This window comes from Pelmatolapia mariae, linkage group LG6 (genome assembly GCF_036321145.2).
Source record: "Pelmatolapia mariae isolate MD_Pm_ZW linkage group LG6, Pm_UMD_F_2, whole genome shotgun sequence".
Classification (NCBI taxonomy): Eukaryota; Metazoa; Chordata; class Actinopteri; order Cichliformes; family Cichlidae; genus Pelmatolapia; species Pelmatolapia mariae.
The window spans coordinates 41,242,755-41,268,952 of NC_086232.1; the positions used below are offsets into that span (position 1 = coordinate 41,242,755).

General features: G+C 40.3%; 2 protein-coding genes across 3 annotated transcripts; both read left to right on the plus strand.

The window, feature by feature from the left end:
• The first annotated feature begins 260 nt into the window (after nucleotides 1-260).
• On the plus strand, nucleotides 261-14,343 carry LOC134629561 (SWI/SNF-related matrix-associated actin-dependent regulator of chromatin subfamily E member 1-like). Of its 2 annotated transcripts, none has more exons than XM_063476976.1 (11): nucleotides 261-562; nucleotides 1,232-1,282; nucleotides 1,509-1,552; nucleotides 3,457-3,561; nucleotides 4,355-4,435; nucleotides 4,754-4,885; nucleotides 5,098-5,269; nucleotides 9,754-9,926; nucleotides 10,024-10,125; nucleotides 11,947-12,208; nucleotides 13,151-14,343. In XM_063476976.1, exons 2-11 carry the CDS (start codon nucleotides 1,276-1,278, stop codon nucleotides 13,354-13,356), a joined length of 1,284 nt encoding a protein of 427 aa, XP_063333046.1. In that variant the 5' UTR covers nucleotides 261-562; nucleotides 1,232-1,275; the 3' UTR covers nucleotides 13,357-14,343. The 2 variants fall into 2 exon arrangements, with proteins under 2 accessions (XP_063333046.1, XP_063333047.1); XM_063476977.1 differs by having other exon boundaries at nucleotides 3,457-3,555.
• A 2,790-nt stretch (nucleotides 14,344-17,133) lies between these two features.
• ccr7 (chemokine (C-C motif) receptor 7) lies at nucleotides 17,134-20,834 on the plus strand. Its single transcript, XM_063475547.1, has 3 exons — nucleotides 17,134-17,230; nucleotides 18,900-18,949; nucleotides 19,178-20,834. Exons 1-3 carry the CDS (start codon nucleotides 17,215-17,217, stop codon nucleotides 20,240-20,242), a joined length of 1,131 nt encoding a protein of 376 aa, XP_063331617.1. The 5' UTR covers nucleotides 17,134-17,214; the 3' UTR covers nucleotides 20,243-20,834.
• The last annotated feature ends 5,364 nt before the right edge of the window (nucleotides 20,835-26,198 follow it).

Here is a 26,198-nt window from a genome sequence, read left to right on the forward strand (position 1 = left end):
TGACATAAGAAATCATTCCTGATTTTCCCCTATATTGCAAGAAAAATGAGCTTACTGCCTTAAAATGGAAATAATATATGCTTTCCACAGGTGATGGCTGCAGAGCATCTGCACTGACCTGGCTGATTTTTGACATGATGCGTTTTGCAGTCAGGGGTGACAATGCAGGTCAGCTTTTCACAATCCGGGAGCAAACGGCATCACGCTACAACGTTGCACATCTGCAGCTTAAATCTAAAGCCACGCAGGGAAAATGTGAAATCCCACTCAGCAGCTCTGTTGTTGCCATATGTCTTTTTTCCTTCTGAATGCTGGAGGAGAAACGTCTCTGCTGTCACTGCTGCAGCGGTGACAGCAGAGAGCGATGAGCATCAGCATCGAGCCGAGGCACAGCTGTAATAAGGAGAGGGTGGGGGTGCAGTTCTAGAAGATTCTGCAGGAATCATACGAGTGGACCCCATTTCACTGGTTTATTGTGGGAACTGTATTACTAAGCTAGGTGGTTAGCCTACCCTGTCAAAGCCACAACCTGCACACAGTGGTGGGGACTAAAGGTTTTAGGGTGAGTTTTTTGCCCTTTAGTATTCATGCTTGCAGATTACGTGGGAATTTCAAATAACTGTAGACATGTCGGCTTTGCCTAACGCTGCATGCTAATAATAATCATAGGTGTCATTCTCATTCCTTTAGCTACCAGCTATTCAGCTACTTAGACGTCAACCGGCTGGTTATTTAGAGCAAACGAACTTATGGGCCAAGCGAACTACAAGAAATGTCAGCTATCACAACGTTAGGAATTTATCAGCCACATTTAAAGTCAGTTCACAACCGTAAATTAAACTTGAGGTTGACTTTTGCCGCAGACAGGCTAACCTAACAGCAAAAGATTTAGCTAGCTAGCGACTTGCTAGTTACGTTATAGGTCGTTTGTAGGATGAACATTGACGAGTCTAACGTCTGCGAATTACGCTCTTCACCCATCATCATATTCACACTTTCATAATCACATAGCACGGTTATTGATGCTATTTACATTGTGACACAGTGAATTTGCCCCATAGATATTCCGCTTATTAAGTTAGCTTTGAGCTAACGTTGATGCTAGTGGACGTTAGCCTGCCTTGTTGCCTGAATCACCATCAGCATCTCTTTGTTTTACGCTATGTTTGAATCTCCCATCTAATCACTGGGATATATAATGTTATCCTCCTCATAAATGTGTTTATTGCAGATCCAATGACTGGAACAGACTGATTCATCCTCCTCACTGCAGAAATGTCAAGTAAGACACTGGGAGTGTTTGAAACAGTTAATTATAGTCAGGCTCTTTGTAGGTGATGGTATCTAAATGCATCAGACCCGGTGTTTCAGTTTATCCATGCGAAGTGATATGACAAGATGACAAGACCCAAGACTGTCATAGCAAATGTGGAAGTTGTGGAAGTTAGAGGATTGGACAGGACTGATTCTCATTTTTTTTATTATTATTAATTTCTTTCCCGAAACAGAGAGACCATCCTATGCCCCTCCACCTCCCCCTGCCCCTACAACTGTAAGTATTCTCAAATATACATCCACACCCATGGGTTTTTATTTAAAACCTTTCATTCTGTTTCAGCCCCAACTCCAGCCACCCCCTGGGTGTTTTACGTCACACAAAATGGAGATTTTTATTTTGTTTTGAGGTACTGGAGGAAATCAGAATCATTGATCAGAAATAAATGCAGTTTAAAAAACACTGGGAAAGACTTTCAAGTGGTATGTGGGATTTATAGCAGATTTGCATGTTTTGTCAGGGCCTTGTAGTCGCTCAGGTGCAGTGACAAATATAGAGCATATTTTATTTTTTTTAGACTTAGCCAAAAGAAAGCAATGCACGAAAAGTGGCACTGAAAGAGTGAATGAAGAATAACTAAAACTAATAATTAATTAATAAAAAAGATTTAGTATCAGAGTACATCTTAAAGTAAAAGTACTCATTAAGTAGAATCGTATAGGTGATATTGATTGTATTGGATCATAATAACTGATTCATTGATATTCACACAGCGTCCTACACAAAACGTGTGTGGCTCAGAAAGAGATGACCTATAGCTGCATCTCTACTGAAATCCAAGGAGCCAAAGTGCAAATAGAGCTACATGAGTGTACAAACACCATCATGAACGATCATAAAATCTCATTTTAGCTTCGTTTATACATGTTGCATTCAAATAAAACATGTATTTGGCTTTCACGTGATTGCCGTAACCTGTGTAGTTTCTGTGTACTTTGATATTTCTGACTACCTCTCAGCATTAGATCCACCTTCCCCTGTTCTCCCACACAAACTTACTCTTTGCTCCACATTTAGTTAGGATCCAGCTCACACATATGCAATAAAATGATTGCATCCAAAATATAATTGCATCGAAAAAGAAAGCAACATAGAGGAACACAGCATCACCCCCAGACATCAGTTTTAGTTTTAATACCTCATTGAATATGTTTTAAGTTTTGATGAGGAGAAACTGAAGAAGGGTCCTGATTGGGTTTTTTCAGTCACACAAATAAAACCAGAATATTAGTGCTAGGCTCATGTAGCTTTCCTGATGACATTTTTTTCCCCAAGATGTCCTCATGTGATACTTTCAGCAACAGTTCTACCAGATAAATGCAATTTAACATTTGCAGCGTTTGGCCTGTTTTATACAAAAAATAATCTCATATAATAATAATAGGCTTATTGGCAAAAACAATCTTAACACAGTTACTTTAAAAAAATGTTTGTTTGTTTTTTTAAACAGATTTAACTTTAAATGAATTTTGCCCAGTTGCCTAATATGGCAGAAATTCAACAAAGTACTCTAATTTATGCTTCAGGAGTAAAAGATTTCTTTTGGGAGGACCTATCAGAGTCTGCTGCTCTGAATCCTTCATTTTTTATATTTTACTAGCCGTAATTTTCAGCCTGTTAGTGCTTGTTGGCAGACTAAAAAGCCACGCATAGATCAAGGCAGATATGGAACGGCACCAGGCTCAACAGTGAAAGTCTGTTTCTGATTTTACTGTCGTTTGCATTACAGATGGTCTCACAATTTTATTTGAGATGTATCTGTTGTTAAAGTAGCATTAATCACTTTGGGAAGGGGATAAACTTTATTCCTACTGGGAATAAAACTAATTCAGGAGAGGCAAAATTATGGAGACCAGAAGGGAAGAAATCTCCCCCAGCAAATTACACCAAGGACCTTTAGTACAGTTTGTGCTTGATTTTGTTAAGTCACAGAACGATGTGCTGACACACCACTGCTGTATTTTCCTATAGCACCAACATGAATGCAAGTTTCTTTATTTTTGCATTTTCCCAGCTTCTTTCATTGGTTTCTTTATTATTTTTTCGTTGTCTTGGGCTTTCCCCTCTTCTTCTTTTATGTCATTTCTCATTCGTGTTTCTGTCTCATTTGTTTCCATCAGCAAATGCCCAACACCACCGGGTTTGTGGGGTACAACCCATACAGCCATCTGGCCTACAACAACTACAGACTGGGAGGGAGCCAAAGCAGCAACAGTCGGGTAACGGTATGACTATTAACATAGAAGAACAAAACAAATAAATAAAGGCAGTGACTGAAAGTATAAGGCAGACCAGAACATCTGACTTTCAGAAAAGCTTGCTCTAGTGAAATGAAGACCCTGCAGATGAGGCCTTTGCAAGCTATAAGACTGACTTTTCTTTGTTTTGAGTAAATCAGATTAGACATAATTTTGCTTTCCTACAGTAGAAACTCATTCCAGTACTGAGACCGAATCAGAAATGATGCATACCATCCCAAACTCCCTCTGCTGCCTCCATCATACTGCAGACCTGCTAAGAGTCCATCTGTGTCTATTCAAATCCCACCTGCCTTTCAAAGTCTGCATTTCTGACAGCCATGTTAAGTAACCCATGCCATCATGTTGCCATGGCATTAAAGACTTTGCTGCTCGGCATGGCTCTGGCTGCTGAGCAGTAATTTAGTCGCTGCATGCAAGCTGTGGTTGGCTGCCTCTGATAATGGCATTATGTCTTGCACTGGGCAAATCTCAGCTTAAGTGAGATTTTTCTATTTGATTTTTTTCCCCCCACAGTCTGCGTTGTTGCAGTGCACTCTGTGGGGTTTCTTCTTCTTGTTTATACCTTCAAACTGTCTTCAATGCAATCAAGTTAAATGATAAGAAACTCCTTTAATGGATCTTGTGTCTAAACCTGAACATAATCAACTGCTTGTAGCGTCAGAAGCTTCAGCCTAGCTTAGCTATAGTGTTTCTGTGGATGTCTCGTCACTGCAGAGCAGGCGTATCTCAAGGTGACTCTTTTTCCTTTCTTTACCAGAATTCCTCTGGAATAAATATCCCAAAGCCACCCAAGCCACCCGATAAGCCACTGATGCCATATATGAGATACAGTCGCAAGGTAGGTACAGTGTTTAACTGCTCCCTTTTGCATCATCATGTGCTCAGCTGGAAGAGAGGGATGCTTTGATTTGAACATAGTTTGCATAGTAAGATGTACATTTTGTCTTGGTAGTTGTTTATCGAGGTAGGTGTGAAGCCAGATTAAGCCAGGAATTACTTAGAACTGTCTACATCACATAGTGGGATTTCTGAGCTTGGAAATGCAGTTTAAAGCACACGGCCTCCTCTGGTTTGTGACCTCTCTGCAAAGAGATAACCACCTATAACCCCTCCAACCCAACCCAACCCCACACCCATGTCTGGTTCTCATCACCAGGTTTGGGATCAAGTAAAAGCCTCCAATCCTGATCTGAAGCTATGGGAAATTGGGAAGATAATCGGTGGCATGTGGAGGGACCTCACTGATGAGGAGAAACAGGATTATTTGAATGACTACGAAGCAGAGAAGGTTGGTTGTTTTACAAGGGGTGTTTATGGGGTTTTTCCTGATGGATGACCAGTAGATGTGTCCCTGCTAGCTGTGGGTCCCTCCAGTCATCATTCCTTCCTGAGTGAACCTCTTTCCTCACCTTGTCCTAGACGATAGATACAAGGGTCCACATTGTTGTGTCTGCTTGCCTTCTCTGTTTCCTTGTCATTCCTTCATCTTTTCCACTGTAGATTGAGTATAATGAGAGCATGAAGGCCTATCACAACTCGCCAGCCTACCTGGCCTACGTAAACGCAAAAAGCCGGGCCGAGGCAGCTCTGGAAGAGGAGAGTCGCCAGAGGCAGTCCAGGCTGGACAAGGATGAGCCTTACATGAGTATTCAGCCAGCAGATGATCCAGATGGTAAGGCCCCCTGGGCTCTTTAGAGCACTGCCACAGAGTTGTAATTATTGTAGCACGACCACACAGCATTGCGAGCGCGCACACCCAGAGAATGTGTTATCTTTCCCCCCCTCCTCCTATAGCGCTACAACCATTAACATCTTTGGTAATGGTACCTTTGAAACGCCATTTCTGCTTTCAAGCTTCCAGCCTGGGACCAAAATTTTTCTTTGTTTTGCACACGTGTTTACATTTTGTAGGTATTTTTGGCAATGGCTAAGACATAATTGCAAAATTTACATTCTTTGCTCTGTTGTTAAGCCTGACTGATGCATGCACACACACACACCATGTTAGACAGAAGCCAGAAGAAGACGTTTGAGTTACACCCACCTCAAGGAAATGATGCTTGTCTGGGGTCTGGCTGGGTTACAGTAGACGATAATGATGCACAGGAAAACTACAGATAAAACAGTTGCTATTTAGAAACACCCCAGACCATAAAAATGTCAAAGCTGGTATCCCAGTGGGCTTTGTTCTTAACAAACTGCACGTACAGCAACGATTAAATAAGATTTAGCTCTCCGGGTGGAGAGAACAGAGATCACTCTTTATTAAAGTCTTCGTGCACTTCTACTCTAAACTCTAGACATATCAGTTTGTTGCATTGTTTATGAACATTAAAATGGGTATTTTTGAGGTGCTGTGGTTTGACTGTCCTAGAAAATAACCTGAAACAGTGTTCAACGTGGTGACCTTACCTTTTGAGAAATATCCCACACATTAGTGAGACGTAATTTGTGATCATAGAGAAGCTTAATACTCTCACACGGCATTCGGAGTGGTAATGGTTTCCTGTTTTTGTGTCTTGAGCACCTATGTGGCAAACGACATTCATTTCTGCTCTCTGGAAAGTTTCAAAAGGTGCACACAGAGGTGCACAGCACCAGCAACCTCAGGTGATACCCAGTGAGCAAGGGTGAAGCTTGCCACAACAAAGTCAAAAGCAAGTCTGCTAAATGGAAAAATGGCGAATACACAGGTGGATTGTTGTTAACGGGTAAGAGTAAATGGATCTCTTTTTAAACATGTATATGGAGTATAAAAATACACTGTTTCCAGCAGAATTGCACTGTATTTGTTTCTGTAATAAAGTTTAGTCCCTTCAAATAAGAAATTACCACAAACAGTAGGTTCCTCAAACATCCCCGTCTCTGACTGCAGTTTGTGACAGTAGTCCCTGCTCTTCTCTGAAGCCTCTGTGAGCTCAACAGCACCAGCTCTCCACCTGCTGCAAGGCCTGGTTTGTGGGGCCATCGTTCTCGCAGCGGATTTCCAGAGCAGAACAAGAACGACTGCTTCAAGCTGCAGTTTAAGATGTTGAAGCTGGACTCTGTCCGACGGCAGGGCGAGGGATTTAAGATGCTTATATTAAGAGCCTTCAATAACTTCCAATGTATAATCATACATCACGTGAAAACTGTGACTTTATCATCGTCTCACATTGTTGTAGAGCAATTCTGGCAGAGTTTCTTTACAGCTTTGCTTCAGTTCATTCAAGTTTGTGGGCACTGGTTAATGCACAGGATTATGATCAGGTTGAGCTCTGGACTTAGACTGGGACCACCACATTGCATCTTCATTCTATTTCAGTCATTCTGTTGCAGATTTGCTGCTGGACTTGGGATTTACTTCCTGTTTAGTGGCTGAAATCGGGCCAAGCTTTAGCTTTCACACAGATGTCCTCACGTTTGACTCAAGAATTTTTTGAGGTCTGGTCCTGTGGCTGCAAAAACAAGCCCAAATCATCAGCCCCCTACCATCATGCTGACAGTATGAGGAGTTGTGGTGGTGCTGTGCAATCTGATCAAACGTCTCCACTTTGGTCTCATTATTATTATGTCTTGTGGTTTGTTCAGATGCAACTTTACAAACTTAAGCCATGCTGCTATGTTCTTTGGAGGGAAAAGGCATTCTCCCGAGGACTCTACCAAACAAGCCATACTTGTTCAGTCTTTTTCTAATTGCACTACGATTATTATGATTAGATTCAAAGATTCAAGATTCAAAGCGTTTATTGCCATATGTACAGAAGACATAGCATTTCTCTGTGCAGTGAAATTCTTCCTTCTTGCTGTCCATACACAAATGCCAATTTGGGTAAGGGTTAAAAGAACAAGATAAATAAAGACAAATGAGGATAAAAAATAATGGAAGATAAATAAGTACAAAAATAAGTAAGTGAAGACAAGTGAGGTTTGCAGATGTCGACGTAGATGGATGTACATGTACATACGATGATGATTGTTACTATTACTACTACACACTATAAATTTTCTCCTCCGCTCATAGTTCACTAGGTTTGTACTATAAATATGCTACTAAAGCTGAGATTTTTTATTTTTGCTAATACGATGGTGTTGGAGCTGTGGTAGCAGATTGGTGGTCTTAACTTTGGCTGCTGAAACTATTTTTCATGCATTTTATTTTCTGTGTTGTAGACTTGATGTGGCAGTCATGTGACAGCACACTATGTTTTAAACGGGGGAGTATTAAACATCAACAAATTAAAAAACAAAGCAAAATAACAGATGTGAGTGAGATTATGTTGATTAGAGTTTCTGAATGTTGGTTTTGATTAGTTTTCGATTAATTGGCTAACTCTAGTCTGAACCTGGGGTGAATTTGCTGGGAAGTCGACCCCTGGGAAGATTCTGAACACACACCTGAATGCTCCAGACCAGCAAACTTCCAGTGGTGGTTACAGTCGATTACGATCAGTTCATCAGGTGCATGATTAGAGGAACCTGGCTACCACTTTACGCTCTTACTTTCTGTGGAAGGAGTCGGTGGATTCCATAGAGTCCTGTAAAAACGCTGTTTCACTCGACCAAATTTCAAGTCCTGCTAAATGTATGTGTCACGTTGTGCCAGGTTGTGTGACATATTACAGTTAATTGTTAACTACCCATCAATCCATTTTCTTTTCTTGGCTGCTGATCGAACCTACGATCACAGGGGATGAGACTGTCACAGCTGACAGGGTAAAAGGCAGGTTACACCCTGACTGTATTATTAATCCATCAGTGTTAACTATTTAACTAACTTAATAATTAGTTTAACTACTTAATATTTGTGGTGCTGACTAGCAAAGCTTGGCTGGTCACGCACGTCATCTCAAAACCTTTCTAGGAACAAGTCTTGCCAGTCAACAGACATCATTAATTTTAACGCATTATTCAAAAATTAATTTAATTGTGTGCTTAGTGGGAAACAGTCAAATCTGATTAAAAAACACATTTTAAATGTCAGAAAACTTTTCAAAGCGTTTTCCACCTGGAGGTCTATGTACAACTCAACAGTTTGTGGTCTAATATAAATTTCCCCACACAACCACAGTTTGTTAATTGCTGAGCACTGAATACATAAGTTACTGTATCAGTCAGCGTGAACTTGTGAAAGCTTTGTGACATTTATGGTTAATTTCTGCTTATCTGTGCCCATAAATCACTCGCCGTGCTCATATAGAGAAAATGTTTTGCATACAGCACGGTCTTGGGATAGGTTTTAATTTCTAATGAAAATCTCTTAGGTGGCTGAGCAAAGCCGTGCACATACACTGCTGCACTGACATCTTAGCCTGCACTTAAACATCTTATACACACTATTACACACTCACTACAATTACAGGACTCTACACACTGTCACTTCAACAAATGCCACTTAAATGCTCATTGCACAGTTTTGCACAAACTGTAAATAACAACTTGTCTTAAATTCTCTAAATATTTAATACTTCTCTCTTTTTCTCTTTTATCATTATTATTTTTACTGCTATTTTTCTGTTATTTTCTTCTTAATATAATTGCACACTTTCTATATGCTCATGTAAAGCTGAGGAGCACGAGCCAAAGATTTTCATTATGGGTAAATGTTGCTTAACTGCTTATCTGTACATGACAATAAAACTTGAAATTGAAATTGAGCGAATAGAAACGACGGTTCACGGGCAAAGTCAAAGCTGTAATCGGTGTCAAAGATGCTTTCAGGATTTCTGTGCATTTATTGGGAATACATTCCCAAATCAGTGGTACAACAGGGTAATTTAGCATGAATATTTTCTTCAGGCTCTGTTTATAGGTTTTTACCTTAATGCACAGTCGTCCTGTACTTACAAGACAACACAGAGGAACATTTACTGATGAATGTAAATTGCAGAGTACGACTTAAAACATCTGTCCACATACTGTGGGTTATAATTGGCTGACTGTGCCATTCACCTACTTTGCTTAGGGATGTGTTTGGACATAATGGCATATACTTAGCTCTAACTCTGTATAAATATTGAGCCATATCCTCCGTATGTTTACGCCGTCTTCATACATGTTTGCATGATTCTGTTTGTATTGTTTAAGCTGGTTTTTTGCTGAAGCCTCTTTTGCTTTGCTTTCTGAAAGGCCCATAAACGTGTACGGCAACAACTCAGATGAGTTTCTTGTCTTCAGATTACGACGACGGGTTTTCTATAAAGCACTTGGCCGCGGCTCGTTTCCAACGCAACCACCGTCTGATCAGCGAGATCCTCAGCGAGAGCGTCGTCCCCGACGTGCGATCCGTCGTCACGACCGCTCGCATGCAGGTCCTCAAACGGCAGGTCCAGTCCCTGATGGTTCATCAGGTAGGATCAAACTGGGATGTTTAAACGCTCACTGACAGCTCTGTTTTTATCAGCTCGTTAATTCCTAACTGTGGTGCCTGCGTGTCTCGTTTCCCAGAGAAAACTGGAGGCAGAGTTGCTTCAGATTGAAGACCGCCATCAGGACAAGAAGAGAAAATTCATCGACGCCACAGAGTCGTTCACAAACGAGCTCAAAAGGGTACGGCGTCTTTTACATTGAACTCGGTCATTGCCTACTTGCACGCAAGCTTCACTTTGCGTGACGTTTGCAGCTCTGGTTATGGGCCTTTCTCCATCTGCCACGCAGGCCCAAGCTGCAGCTAACTCCATCCACATGTTCTGGCAATCATATAGCTGTCATCATTCACAATTTGTAGCCTCCATTATAACTGTTATTTTGTGCAATGGGCTGCAGTGCCCGGTGTGCACAACAGGTGGCGCCATTTATATTTTACAGAGCTTGTTAAAGACAGAACAAGCCCTTACGTTGACAGACCTGCTGTAGGTGCTCCCTAGACAGCTGTGACATCACATTCAGCATGCACAAACATGTTAACACCAGAGTTATACTGGTCATATTTTCCAGTAACTTATTGTTTCTGTTTTGTTCTTTCTTATTTTGTTTAGAGCGAGTGTGTTTAGTTTTCACCAGTTTAAGCTTTACAAGTATTAGAATATAAAGGAGGTATGTCCGAGGCAAGATAACAGGAATTCAGGATACAGATTACAGTACAAACACAACACTTTGTGAATACAGTCAACATCCTGAGTGTCAAAACATCTGCACCAAAGGCTCTGTGACCTGATCCGTGTACTTTCTAACAAGCTGTAATTTTATTTATCCTGCACAGACTTGTTAAAACCACAACCATCACAGGCTTGTATTTTCCAGTCAGAACGAAACAGAAATAAAACCTTTTTTTTTTTTTTTAATTCCACAAGTTATGATTGAAGAAGTTCAAAATAAACAAAACACATTTTGTGTCGCGGCTGACGTCCTAAAAGACTAAAACCAAGGAAAGCGCCTCAAGATTGTTTTTTAGTTTTTAAACACAGTGTTTCAGTTTTTGTCAAAGTGTAGTTATTATCTTTATTTCATTTTGCTCAAAAGCTTTCAGGTTTAGTTAACTAACCTTTCAACTCCCATTCTGAGTCATATTTAACCTTCCTGCACCATTTACTGAATCAACCAGTTTTTTCACTTGAATTTAAAGCAACCTGTACATCTTATATGATGTTTTTGAAGAAACAAATACAATTGACTAAAGACATTTTGCAAAGTGATGCACAAAGCTAACCACATGAGCTGGACGTTTAACACAGTGGTACAGGTGTTATATTTTATGCATGGTAGCGCAAAATTCAGGCGTCGCTAATCACGTTGATGAAGCACGTTCAGGGTGCACAGGAAGCAATGGATGGAAACCGTCTGAGGGGTAGGGGGTGGGAAGAGGAGAAAGACACAAATTAATAATTTCAGATGCAGTTTGAATAAAGGTCATAGAGTGTGTTTTTGTGCACGGCATGAAAGTAGTGGTGTTTAGTGCGAGCCTTGTATGACTTGTGCTATGATTTATTCATGAAAGTAGCCACCTTTACATTCCTCATTTACTTGAGTCATACTACAGAAACATATGAAACATGTTTAAAACTACGATTTACTACATGCACTGTTCTGCTTCTCTGCCACCATCATAAGTACATCACTTTGTAAAATAAACAACGCTGAAAAGGGTGGTGGGTGGAGGACAGCCACATGAGGTTGGAAAGTCCTGATTTAAATACCCTGAAGAGCGTGTTAGAGAGTGTGTAATGAATGTCAAGTACTGTTGTTTTGCCTGTGTGTGTGTGTGACAGAGAGATCTGGCAGCGTTGTGTGGTTTATAGCAGAGATAAAACTGTTTTGATGCGTTTGTGGTTTCCAAAAAGAAAATTAAGTTTGTCTTTACAGTTCTGAGAAAACAGTCAGAGGTTTCAAAAATAACTTATTTATTCCACATTTGCTGTTTGTTGTTTTCAGTTGTGCTGCATGAAGGTGGAAGTGGACATGGAGAAGATTTCTGCAGAGATTGCTGCAGCAGAAGAAGCAGCCCGCAAACGGATGGCAGAACGTGAGAAGGATGCAGGAGATCGAGGTGCAAGAGAGGCCCCGACCTGCGTGCTGGCAGAGGAAGACAAACACATTTGCGCAACACATGGCAACAAGCCCCAGCAAAACTCTCTGAGCGAAGGCAGCAACAAGGAAGGCGAGGAGACCGAATCCAGCACTACGGACGCACCAGGTGAGCAACACTGGACACTAGTCATGGTCCAGCAGCTTAATCTGTGGTTTAATAGCCCGGTTTAATAACACGTTTATATTCTGTGTTTCATATATTTAGACTTTTTCAGACTTCTCAATCTTATTTTGAAAGCTCAGTCCTGTCCACGGCAATAAGATATGCAGCCATCTATCCCTAAACTCATGTGGCTCTGTTTTGAACTGCAGCTAGTCATGGTTCGAATTGGTAGGTCAGTCCAACCAGTACACTGAGCTGCAGGGACCACCATCACCTCCTGCAGTCCACGATGGTGTAGCTTGAGTCTATCAACAGTATGATATATATACACATGTATCCTTTATATATTGTCACAAAGTGTATATGCTAGTAAAAGCATGGGTGTGTCTGCTTTCGTGGCTTACTTCTAGTAACTGAAGCCTGAAAATAAAAGCGGTGATGTAATGCTGTGAGAGAGGGACAGCATCCTTCATCCTGCTGCAAAGTTTACAAGTAATCTCAGAGGCTTAAAGCAAGGCAAACATGCATTTTGTATGTGTTCAGACAGCTGTGCCCTTTGCTCATTCAGCTGCACCGTCTCTGTGCCAAGCAAACAAAAATCTGCTTTAAGGTCGTCAAACAAGTGTTTCACATTGACTTTTTACCTTCACGAGTTTTTAACAAGCACTGCTGACGTCAGATCTCTCAGAGTTTCCTTTGGTTCCGCCTGGGTTCACTGTCTTGGTGTATTTTAGTAGCAAACAACAGTGTAACAGTTCCTTGATCAAGTTCTGCACCAACAGCTTCGCCCTTCCTGCTACACCACTGAAAACTGCTACCTTCATTCATGAGCCTCCCTTCAATATGAAAATATGTGAACTGTGATTGGAAATGCCATCCCTGCCCCGAAAATGCCAACAGTTGGAAGATCGACTTAATAACAACAAATACATTTCTTTGATTCAGGGAAGCCAAAGACCTCAGAGGAACTTGAGGCCCACCCCGGCAGCGAAGAGGGGGCGTCAGAGGACAAAGAGAGCGTCCCAGAGGGAGCCATGGAGGAGGGAACCAGCGACAGCAACACGGGTTCAGAAACCACCTCCGCTCAAACGGAAGACGCCACGACTAGCGAGCCATCAGAGGGGCCCAGCAGGGCGCGAGCAGCCCACTGAGTCCGGCAGCGGGCTGCGTGTGAACTGTCAGGCTGCTGGCCGGGCTGCTGCACTCTGACGATTACAGATATTGCACAGTGTCATCTCAGTTGTCAAAGCATATGAAGAGCATTCAGATGGGCTCGATGTTTAACAAGCCTGAGGCCGAGTTCGAACACTAAGGCTCGCAGACACACTCTGAAAAAAAAAAAAATGAAAAGAAAAAAAAAAAAAACCTGCACTTGAAGCCGACAAAGCAATGATAAAATCAATGGCTGCTAAATGTGCCACAGAAGCCCATGTGAAAGCACTATATTTTCTCCACAGACTGCGTTGCCATTTGGAAGAACTCATACACGCCCTCTTCAGCACATACTGAAACATATCTTTAGCACTCTCTTTGGCAGAATCCTGACTGTCGCAATTCGACCGTCACACAAAACAAACATTGCTCAGTGTTATATTGAACTTTGTATTGTTGTGTCATTGTTGCTTTTCTTGTTGTTTTTGCATGTTTTTTAAAATGAGTTGTAAAGAGTGGAGCCAAGTGACCATCTCCTCGGCAGGAGAATATTTGTTTACTCTCTGTATCAGTATTACAGTGGCAGTATTGTCTCAGGAGTTCGTAGTCATTTAGTAGTAGCTATTTTTGTTATTTATTATCAGCTTTTTTTAAAATTATATTTGTGTATCGGTTGTCCTGGGGCCGGCCCAGTCCATCCGTGAGTATATCACATGATCATCAATGCTGTACAATGCTCAACTACCAGTGTTCTCAAGTTTGCTTGCTGTCAATCAAATCAAAAGCAGTATGCTTAGAACATTTGTGTGTTAAGATCATTATTGTGGTTTTCAACGGAAAGCCTTTAAATGTACCGTAATTGTGTACACAGTGTAACGAGGTTTGCTTAAACATGGATTTTCATAAAAAGAGCTTGAAGAACATTCATAAACATGCAGTCTTAAAATGAATTTCCTTTTGCATATTTATACCAATAAAACTTTTCTACCCTGAAGGAAACCGCTCGCTTCATTTTTACCCCTCGGCCACAAAAGGTTGTTGAGGCTCTGTCGTCTCCCTGCCGGGCAGGCGCATCCACACCCGAGGTTGTCAAGGATAACTCCAGAACGAAGCATAGTAGGACTTTTGATACCATGGGGGTATCTGCTAAAAATCTCGGACAATTTTCAATCTCAATGACCGTGGCCTAAAGGTCAGAGGTCAAGTTTTCTGAAAATCTTGTTAATGCAATAACTTGAGAACAAAGCAACAGAGGTCTTGATGCATGCTCAGTCATTCAGGTAAGTTGAATCAACTTTTTGGGAAAGCAACACAGGATTTTGAAATTCATACCGTAGGTACATCTGCTACAACAGCGGCCCCCAACTGGTCCGTGAGTGGTTTGGCACCGGGCCATGAGAATTGAGGCTCGGGTGTGAAATTCATGGTTTCCAGGGTTTTTTAATCACGTTTTTAACACGGTCTTTACCCGTGTTGTAGTTGTTTCTTATTTTGAAAGAAATATTTATGCGTTACCATAGCGACCAGAGAGGAGGATGTTACTCTCAATGTTGTTGGCACATTTCAGGAGGACGCTGCTAATAAAGTTACACAATTACAAAGTGAATTCACGTTTATTATTATATTTACAAAATACCACAGTTTTTGTCTTGGTCGTATCATTTTATTTTGTTGTATTTATCCGCGACACCTTAAAGGCCGGTCCGTGGCGGGGGACCGCTGTGCTAGAAGGCTGAGGATATCACTGGCTGCTGCTGGGATTTGTTATTATGCTTCAGTGTACATTTGGGCTTCAGCTGTATTGAGCTAGTAAAACAGCCCAATTTGTCATTTATCATTAAAGAGAGCCTCCTCTGCTCATTTTCAGCTCCATATTTTTTATTTTCTTTTATACTCTGCTATCTCTTCACAGTTCAAAGTTAACAGTAATCCTTTCTCTTGTACTTACTCTCTCCAGTATAAACGATTGGTTGACTGATTGAAGTGGCTTAAACCTGCATTCTTTCTGACGACCAGGAGGTGGAGGGGCTGCTGGGACTGTGGTGGCAAAAAAAAAAAAAAAAGGACATCAGGTTATACAGAAATTTATAGAAAAAGGGAACTCAGCTCTCCTGATCTATGTCCTCTGAACTGTTTAGGAACTTTAGTTTTTTGTATTATTAAAAAGGTCATTCTGTCATTTCCATTTGTAATTAGTCAGAAAGGATATGCTCATTAGCTAATGGCTAATGATTTGTCAATCACAAGTAGAGCAGATTGAGTAGAGAGAAAGTGGCAGCTTGTTGTGACAGACTGATTCAGCTCCACAGATACCAAAAAACATGCAATAAAATCTTTATAATATTATTTAACAGCAGAATCCCCCATATATAAACAAAGTCAATTCTTGTCTTTCATCATGTGCAGCCACTTCTTGTGCATTAATTACCTGTATGAAGGTGTGTATGTGTTTATTTCTGATTAAGTATTTTGATGTTTTTGTTTAGTTTTTTTAAACAAACATACCAGATATTTTTGAATTCATCTGCACGCTGCTTTTAAATGCCTTACTTAAAAACTGTACCGTTTGATGACAGTACTGTAAAACATTCATGGTGCAGAAATAAGAGCTTCACCATGGCTCACTGCACTTGCATATATCATTTTCTCCTTTGCACAGTACAGGTAAGGGAAGTGGGTAACATGTGAAGGAATTGTTCTGATTTCCTCTTCCTGTTTTTCATAGCAGCAGTACCCATCATCCTGTTCCTCTGTGATCCTGACACAGTAGGTGCTTCGAGTAATGCCACAGATCTGGCAGGAGATTTAAATCTTTGTGCAATGATTTGTAAGGTTTCAGCCTCATAAGATTGGAAACTAATCACCATCCGATTGACAGATCTGATGGTTTCAACGTGAAAGATGATACGGTGCATTGTAACATGCCACGTTTGTACTGTGGTTAGTACTGCCTCAAGTGAAAGCAACAAACCACAATACCGCAGAGAGACAGGTGTGCAGAAAGCTAGTGCAGATCTTGAGTTTAAAAAAAAAAGCACCTCTGTAGGGTTTCACCTCATGTCCAGCATTAGCCCTGAATGTCACAGTAACAACAGCAAATGTCAGTGAAAGCAAAACTATCTTTCAGTATGAACACAAAACATTCAGGGAAGTCATCTGTTTCATTCAGCTCTAAGCAAATGCTGATTATTATCAGGTCAAATACGTGTTAGCTCTCAGATTAGTATCTGCCGACTGCAATGTGTAGCTTTGAACTTCAGCCACCCCTTAGGCACAGAATCACTCAAGTTCCTCTGAACTAACATTTGAAATTTTCACAGTGCTTTACGCATCAACACCTACGACTTCTCAGTTAGATACAAGGAACAAAGGGCTGTGCAAAGAAATGTCAATGTTGGCTAGTAGTGTTAACATATAATTCAACGTGATCAAAACCACCAAACCTGTGCTTTCTTTTTATTCTATATGTGTATCTATTCTATATGTGTAGTGTTACATGGTAGAGTGAAGATTTTGAAGAGGTTATAATCTCTTTAAAAATAATAAAGAGTTGTAGTAGGTAGGTAGGGGTGTGTGTGTGAGAGAGAGAGAGTTAGGGAGAGAGAAACAAAGAACACCAACTGGCACACACCATCGTAGCTTGAACTCCATCTATATTTCATATTATATCACTGCGCCATTAATTGAAGTTAACTTTTGTGACATGTGGTTTCACTTCACATGTGGTGGTTACCACGTGATGTGGTATCAGGAAAAAAATTCAGAGACCTGTCAGTGAGAATGAAGGGAAAGCACCATCAAATAGACAGATCTGCGTGTGCAGCGGCTTTACCTACAGTGAACTACCGTCAGTCAACATGACTCCTCTCAGAGGTGAGTAGAGCTTAGAAACATAGTTAAAAGATGTTTGTGTGCGCTGTGATGAATGAATGCAGACCAAAAAAAAATACATACCAAAAAGATTGTGTTTCTTAAATCTCAAGTTTTATATTTCAAAACTAATGATAGCTGCTGTTTTTACCAGAGAGCTGTGGCAGTTTCATCTACTATTGAACACTTAATATGGACTTGCATTTTTTTAATGTGTTAAAGCTGCTTTTTTAAATATTGAAAGCTAGAGACTTTGATTCACCAATTTTACAACTACTTGTTAACTGCTTACTGGTGGTAAAATAAAATAAAATAATTGCCCTACATGGTTTGTTCTAGCATGCGTCTGTCGCAAGGTTAGATAAATCACAAGGTTGCATTTGGTGTAATAATCTGGGCAAAGTCGAATGTGGATTCATCCGCTGCGACAGCCCCTTGGGAAATAAAGGAGCAGCTCAAAGTATCATTTTTGAAGTAGCCCAAATTACTAAAAATACACTAGTAGCATTTAAAACAACTTACATCAACAATTAGGAAATAGAAGCAGATTTTACTGCAGTTGGTAACACTTGTCTTTAGTTTTAAATATTATCAACATATGAGTAATGTCAGTCTATTAAAAGTCTCATTTATCTTAACAGTATCACTAATCAGATTTGTGAGTACCAGAAATAACTTTCATAAGAAAAAAAAAGAAAGAAAGGAGTTTTCCCCGATGATCAAAAGCCCCGAAAACAGATTAGAAAAGATAAAAGATGTAGGCCAGAAGGGGAAAAACTTTTAAAACAGTCTATGATTGTTTAGCAGTAATAAAGAGTCGTTGTAGTCAAACAGTGAAAACAGTTATTGTCGAGTTTTTTACAAGCATAAAATCCCACACATAGACAATGTAACAATAATAGAAGAAGAAAAACAAAGAACCAGCTGTTCTCTTATTCACAGTTGGTCACCACAGCAGATCTGCTATGACAAAAATGTGACAAAGGATTTGTGTTTCTTCCTGAGCTTTCAAATGTTAATCAGTGCTATACTAATAATACTTGACAATAAAGCCAAATATCAAATTTCACTCTGGGTTAAAAGCTGACAAATAAACACGCGTTTCATGTGTGTTATAAAGGAAATCACCCTAATACCACCAATTAATTCACTTATTTTGGGTTTGATAGCTTGATTAGTTCAAAAGATGTGATCTGTACCACGCACGCATCTGCTGGATTTGTGTAACTCCAATGCAAACTCGCATAACTGATTATTCTGTTAGTCATGTGCAAAAATACACACACGCACATAGTGAAATTGTTAACGAACACATTTCCTTACAGAAGGACAAAAATAATACAATCCAGAATAACTAGACCATTTTTGAGGTGTCCAGGCCCAATACAATATTAAAAACTAATAACACCCTTGTTTGAATTTAGAAGTAGAAATTTAAAGGTCATTCAGCCCTTTATGGCTTGAAGACCAGTTGATTTGGAAGTTGGGTATTATCTGCATAGAAATACATGTATATAGGCTTTCTACTAAACCTCCCTCGCACAGAAGCTGAGGAAGTCCAAAACTAACTTTTGAGCATCTTGAAAAGTCATTGTTTATATGAACACTAAGCATGTCTCCACAGATCCTATTTCTAAAATAAATAAATAAATTATCTACATTTGTTTTTCAGCTCTCCAGAACTTTCTGCCGACTGTGCTGGTATGGTTAATGACCTCTAAGGTAAGAGAAACACCTCACTGAAGCTCTTCTTCCAGCTGTAAATATGTTTGGGATAAATAGTATTTAACGAACCGCAGTCTTCCCCTGTGGTACCAAGTGCTCCCCCTCCCCCCAGGAAGTGGTTGGTGTAAAAGTACAATGTACCAAAAGGCAGGTAGCAGGTGTAGTTTTGTGTGATCTGCTCGGTTATTTTACTTCTTTCATGTGTTTTTTGCTCTGTTTTTGCAGCCTTGCTTGTCCGACGATGGAAATTACACAACCACTACATTCACAGATTACAGCTTTTCCAGCATGGATTATAGTGACTTTCCTGAACTCTGTATGAAGGACTCCAATCGCCAGTTCCGCCTCGTGTTTATGCCCATCCTTTTCTCCATCACCTGCTTCCTGGGGCTGGGAGGAAACATGCTCGTCATCCTCACTTATTTCTACTTCAAGCGACTCAAGACCATGACCGATGTGTACCTGCTCAACTTGTCCTTCGCAGACCTGCTCTTCGCCCTGTCCCTCCCCTTTTGGGCAGCCAACTCCATGGCAGAATGGGTGCTGGGTCTAGGGCTGTGCAAAGCCATATACACCATTTATAAGGTCAGCTTCTACAGCAGCATGTTGTTTCTGTCCTTCATCAGTGTGGACCGCTACTTTGCCATCTCCAAAGCAATCTCTGCTCACCGCCACCGCTCCCAGGCTGTGATTATCAGCAAGTTGTCATCAGCTTTGGTCTGGGTGTTGGCCCTGATCTTCTCTGTGCCAGAAATGGCATACACCACCATCAATAACAAAACCTGCACCCCTTTCTCCAGCAACTCTGACCCGCTTCGCATCACCGTCCAGGCAACTCAGATTGCTTTGGGTTTTGTCCTTCCTTTCTTGTTTATGACCTTCTGCTACAGCAGCATCCTCAGGACCCTTTACTATGCTCGTAGCTTTGAACGGAATAAGGCCATCAAGGTGATTCTCGCTGTGGTCGCTGTCTTCTTGGTCTTCCAGACGCCTTATAATGTGGTCCTGTTTTGGAACACAGTTGTTGCAGCACGCGGAGTACAGATCGAGTGCAAATACGAAAACGACCTCCTCTATGCCACTGACACGACCCAGAGTTTGGCCTTCCTGAGGTGCTGCCTGAACCCCTTTGTTTACGCCTTTGTCGGTACAAAGTTTCGTTATGACCTCCTGAAACTACTGAAAGAGTTTGGCTGCATGAGCCAGGAGAGGTTCTTTAGGTATACCTGCGGGAGGAGGAGGAGCTCAGTGCCTACTGAAACTGAGACCACCACCACATTTTCTCCTTAAAACAGCGTCCGTGTGGAGGAGTCAGCACCTTCAGCCTAGTGTTACACACCTGCTTACCAAAGAGCTATGGACCAATATCAAAGCATATTTTTTTTATATGTAGATAGCTTAACTGGGACTTTTGTGGAGGGCTGCACAAATAAGCTGAACTAAATTTGGCTCAATCTTAATTTTATGTCGCTGCTTGAAAAAAAAGTCTGAATGACACAAATGGATTTCCAGATGTTTTTCTGCTCTCCTTGTTTTTGTATATTTGTTCTAAGGTAGAATATTTCAAGATGTTTGTGATCTTAAAGAAAAATGTCAACAGTATTAAACACCTTACCACACAGTGTTACAAAAAACAGAAAAGTGCATTTTTAGTTAAAAATAGGTTTGATATACACAGCAGAAGTTTGATCTACATAGATTTTTTTTCTTTTTATCACCCGAGTTTTTTTCTGTCTGTATCTGTTAAACAACTTTTGCATTTGCTACAATGTATATTATTTCAAAAAGTCTGTTTGTGCTTGTTATTCAAAGCAGGGTATATCAAATCAAACTAAAGCCAGCTGTGTACCTTTTATTTGTACTTTTCTCTGCCATTTGTAAATAGCCCAGATTATCAAAACAAGATTAAATATATTAAAACAAGATTTCAGGTGCACTTATTACATCAAAAATAGCAATGGCACATTCAGAGAAATTACAATTAAAAATGTGCACTTTGTTATACTTCATATGCTTGCTGCACAGGATCTATTGGTCTTTTTTTGTCCTGTATATAGTGTTCCAACACTGGAAGCTCACATTAATCACGGTAATCCCTGCGAGCTAAAAGCTCAGGCTTCAGACGTCTCAATCCATTTTGGCACTCACCTGCTCTCCAATATCAGTTTGCAAGGGGCAGCCAATCAAAAAAAGGTGATGTTAAAGCATGATTCAGATAGCGTATGAAGGTCTAGGATAAACACATAATGCATAGAATAAATAAAGATTATTCTGAATTTTGAATCATGTAAAGTTACTCTAGTATCTACAGTCGTAAAATAATAAAAATATTAAGTTGGAGATTAGTTTGACTATTTCTTATGCAGGGCACATAAAAAGATGAGACGAGTCAAGACAAGAAATACTTTATCACAAGAGTTGAGAAATGAATATGTTACATCAAATTAAAACACACACACACACACACACACACACACACACACACACACACACACACACACACACACACAAAAGTGATGAGATCAATAAATTTAAATATGCCAAAACAAGAAGCTTAAATCCAATCTGATTGAAGGTACTGAGGTATGAGATGTGCCGTATCTGTCCCTGTGGCACTAGAGCAGAAACTGATTTTGGACTAAAAGTCTAGTAAATGGTGCAGAAGGTGGCGAGAATCCATTAACTAACCACATCCCTTCAACACAGCCACAATTGCTGCAGCTGCAATGATTTACTGCTTTAATTACAAATACAAAGTATTAGTGTCACAGTTAGTATGCAAAAATCAGATAAGGGAAGGATTCTTGCCAAATTTGGAAAGAATACAATTCATCACTCGTTTACTCAAAGTTCAGTTGAGGATAGAAAATAAAAACAAAAGAAACAAAAGACAGACAAAACAGATGAGTCGACAAAGAGTAACACGGGGCTATTCATGTACAGAGGGTTGATTAAAAAGACACCAGTGGGGCACGATGCACAGCTGAAAGGAAAGAGAGACAACACTGACATTTAGGACAGCACTCACAACCACAAAGGAAGGAAAAACAAAGTCAAAATAGAGCAAGACAAAACAGAAGACTAACCTTCAAAATAAAATGGGGAAGTAACAAAAAGACCCACACCAGCCGTGGTAACAGAGAGGGAGGAGAAGGCACTGACGAGACGAGACAAAGGAGGAACATAGTGGCAATTACTGAGGGAACTAAAACTACTATAACTAATAATAAAAACCAAGATATGAATCAAAACATCACATAACCGAAACTCATCAGCGGAATAACCATGAAGTATAAATGGGAATTAAAGACTCCGTAACGAGACGAAGAAATCGAAATCCATGACACTGAGTGCGATTACAATGGGTTTGTGGTTTACACAGATTTTTATCCGTTAGTGGCGTAGGTGGCTCTAACATGTGTTAGGATGGTTTAGTGCGTGATGCCACCAGGGGTGCCCACTGGGGATCTGGGGCCCCATGGGAAAAACACATCACTTTGGGCCCCACCACTTTAACAAAGGGAACCACGGCAACATGTAACACATTTTTATTTCAGGGAAGACTGATGAGATATATGCAAGTCATGTTTTACATTTTCATATTTTTTATGATAACTAATAAATTAAATTTTAAATTTTACTTTTTCAGTAATTGGTAGCTTAAACCAAATACATATAAAACATACATTAATTTTTTGGGATGGAAGTGAATTTCAATTCTCATCTATAAAATTGGGTAAAAGAAATTTTTACTGCTTTAACACTTAAGCAGTAAGTGAAAATAAAACTTAAATAACCCTCCGATTATGAATTTTCAAACAAAATATAGTGAACTAAAATACGTCTCTTTCCTGAGAACTGGTGGAACTCAAATAGGTTTTAATTAGTTTCAGCTTCCTGAAAGCCCTCACCACCTGCAACAGTGGGCAGTGTGGAAAATAATGCAGAGCAACACACACTTCTCCAAAAACGTTCTATTTAAATAGTGTGTAGAATGCAAATATTATTTCCCAAGGGGCCTCCTGCAGTTGAAAAAACTTCTTGATGTGAAATACCTCACCTGTTTCTTCAGATATCAGTGGGGCTGCTTCAGTGTCAGGGGTATAAGGAGATGGGAGTGGGACAGCTAAGCCTGAGCCACAGGTTTGATGTGTTTGGCCTGGCAGCAGGTCAGCAGGTAAAGTACAAAGAGTCTACCTGCGCCGATTATATGTTAGCTAAAAAAACAAAAGCACATGATTTTCCGTTAGAAATGAAATAAGCTCACTAATCCAAGGAACGTCGAGCAGGTCGAGCAGGTCGGGGAGGAGGGGATGTTGTCTAAGCTAACATTCATCATGGACAACACCTCCCACCCCCTGCATGAGACTGTACGAGCACTGAGCAGCTCGTTCAGCAGTAGACTTTTACACCCACAGTGTAGGAAGGAGCGCTACCGCAGGTCATGCTTACAGCAGCTGTCAGACTCTATAACACAGTTTAACATGGCTTACACATCGCTGGTTTAACTAACATATCATATGCTTTTTAATTGCTGCTACTCAATTGCAGCTTCTTTGTACACTGTACACTTCACCAGGATCATTCCCATTCCCCCTCATTTGTATACATATCTCTGAACATTTTATACATCTGTACATACTATTTTCAGTTGCTTATGTATATATTTCTTTTGCTAGAAGAGCTGTCTAACACCCAAATTTCTCATTCGTGGGATAATAAAGCTTTATTCTACTGTATTCTATGAGTTTAATTTCCACCCATCTCACTTTGCTTTTCTGAAAAACACACTTCAGTTTTAACGGAGCCATTGTATCGTCTCTAGTGTTCAACATCAGCCACCTGGACCAAACCAAGTCCTGTAATAAGAAGGGGTGGGGGGTTAGAGCTGACTGGAATTCATTCTTTGTTGCCATAAAGAAAACTAAAGCTGGGAAACAAATATGTTTATAAGTACCTTGTGAAGCAAATGTTATTCTGTCAGTCACAGGCCCTTAGAGTCACTTTTCTCCTCCTCATTGCGACTCTGGACGTCACAGTGTGATAGAATAGAATAATCCTTTAATTGTCCCACAAGGGAAAATGTGGTTGTAACAGCAGCCAGAAAGACACATATACAAACAAACAGTACACAGGACACAGAACAGAAACATACACAATTTTTCTTACATATTTACATTAAGGACAATGGTTACTATAATGATAATGTGATAATGATAACAGTGATAACAGTGAATTAAACTAGAAAAGCTGTTTGATTACAGCACGAATCACACCTAGGATCACTTTGGTCATTACTGTTTTAATGATTAATTAACACAATAATGCAATACTGAAATATCAAACATTTTCAGAGTCAATTATATATTATATGTTGAACATAAGAGAAATACTGTGGGGTACTTGGGCTTTGGAGACTTGTGGGTGTTTTTGACTGTAATTCCCATCCTGCAACAACATCCACGCCAAGCTATATGAAGGGGGATGAGTCTTGGTACACCTGGACAGAAGCGGCAGAAAGCCAAACAGCCAACTGTCACACATCAGTGAAAGGGGACAAGGTGAGAGACACTGAGTGATCCAGAAACCACACACAGGCGTTAATAATCATTCCTAGGTAGATTTACCTACTACAAAAACTGAAAGCTCTCTTTTAGTCATTTGAGCCTGAGATGAACAAAACGGTGAGTAAAGCTGTGCATTTAAGACAGTCAAAAGCACGGTGCTGCAAAGGATTTATAACAAGTTATCAAATCCAGAAAGATGCGGAGGTAAATATATAAATAATGCTCAACGAGTTTTGGGAACACGAAGATCAAGAAATGAATCAGCATTTTTATAACACTCTTTACAGACAACTTAAAGGCACATTAACCCATTAATACACAGAGCACTTCCTTTAATAAGGAATGATGATACTGCAGTGGTTAGGTGTAATAAGGGTGGGCAGGAGTCGGAGTACAGGAACATTTTGAAGTGGCCCAGAAGAAATCACCTCCTTCTGAATGTCAGCAAGATAAAAAAGATGCTGGTTGACTTCTGGATGAAAACACTGCGACTACGCCCATTAGCATCAGGTAGAAACAGCGGACACGCTGGACCGGAGGAGCAACAGCGACGCTGTGTACAAAAAGGGTATGAGCAGACTCCACTTTGTAAGAAAGCTCAGATCCTTTAAGATGTGCAGCGAGATGTTGGAGATCTTCTACTGGTCTGTGGTAGTGAAAGTGCCAGAAATGCCGGCAGGATCAACAAACTAATCAGCGAGGCTGGAAGCATCACTGAGCAGGATTTGGAGACATCTGACTCCATGGGAGTCAGGCATCACTGAACAAACTGCTCTCCATCATGGTCAGCCCAACACACAGTTTTCTATAAATCTTCATTCTGTGAGGTGAACATACTTGTCAAGCATCAGATCCCAAACAGATTTTTGTATTATACCTTCATGCAGCAGTTTTTCTTACATTTATAGTGTACATAATTTTTATTAATGCAACTTTTACTTCTTTCAGATAAATAGGTCGATGGATAGATGCACCAAACCAGGAGCCAGGATTTCAGGGCACATCTGTACTCATATCTACACCAAATCATCTCTATAGCGTCTGATATGTCATCAGTGCTTCTTCAGATTGTATTATCACAGAGAAGCACTATAGGCAGCCCGTCTGCAGACCACTCATGATATTTGAAATCATTTTTCCAAATGTGTTAGCATTCCACCATCATTAAACTTTCCTCATCTCTTTAAGTGAGCTTTGAGTTTTCATTTAGAAGAAATTATTGGATTTCACGCGCTTTTTTTTTTAGCTTGCTAGTCACCAAGTGTGCATGAGCCACATTTGCCTAAAAAAATAATATACTCATTAATATTTTTTTCTGTAGTTGTACAGTGCAAAAATATATTGTACAGTTGTCACAAAGCACACTAGTTGGGAACCACTGTCTTAAGCACGCACACAGATGTGCCATGGTCGTGTAAAAGTGCTACAGATAGCAAGTTGTAATTGTGCATAGTCAAAAATACTTACATTACTTTTTAACTCCCTCTCACCCCCAACCCCTTCTGGATTAGCTTTTCTTTCTTGTGTCTGCTTCTGCACCCTTGAACTTTACACGTCTGCACCGCATGATCTCACATACACACACACACACTCTGCTTCAGCACATCCTCTACAGCCTCACAGCGCATATAATTTAATGTGCACACATATAATCAGACAACACCAAGCACCACTCAGGT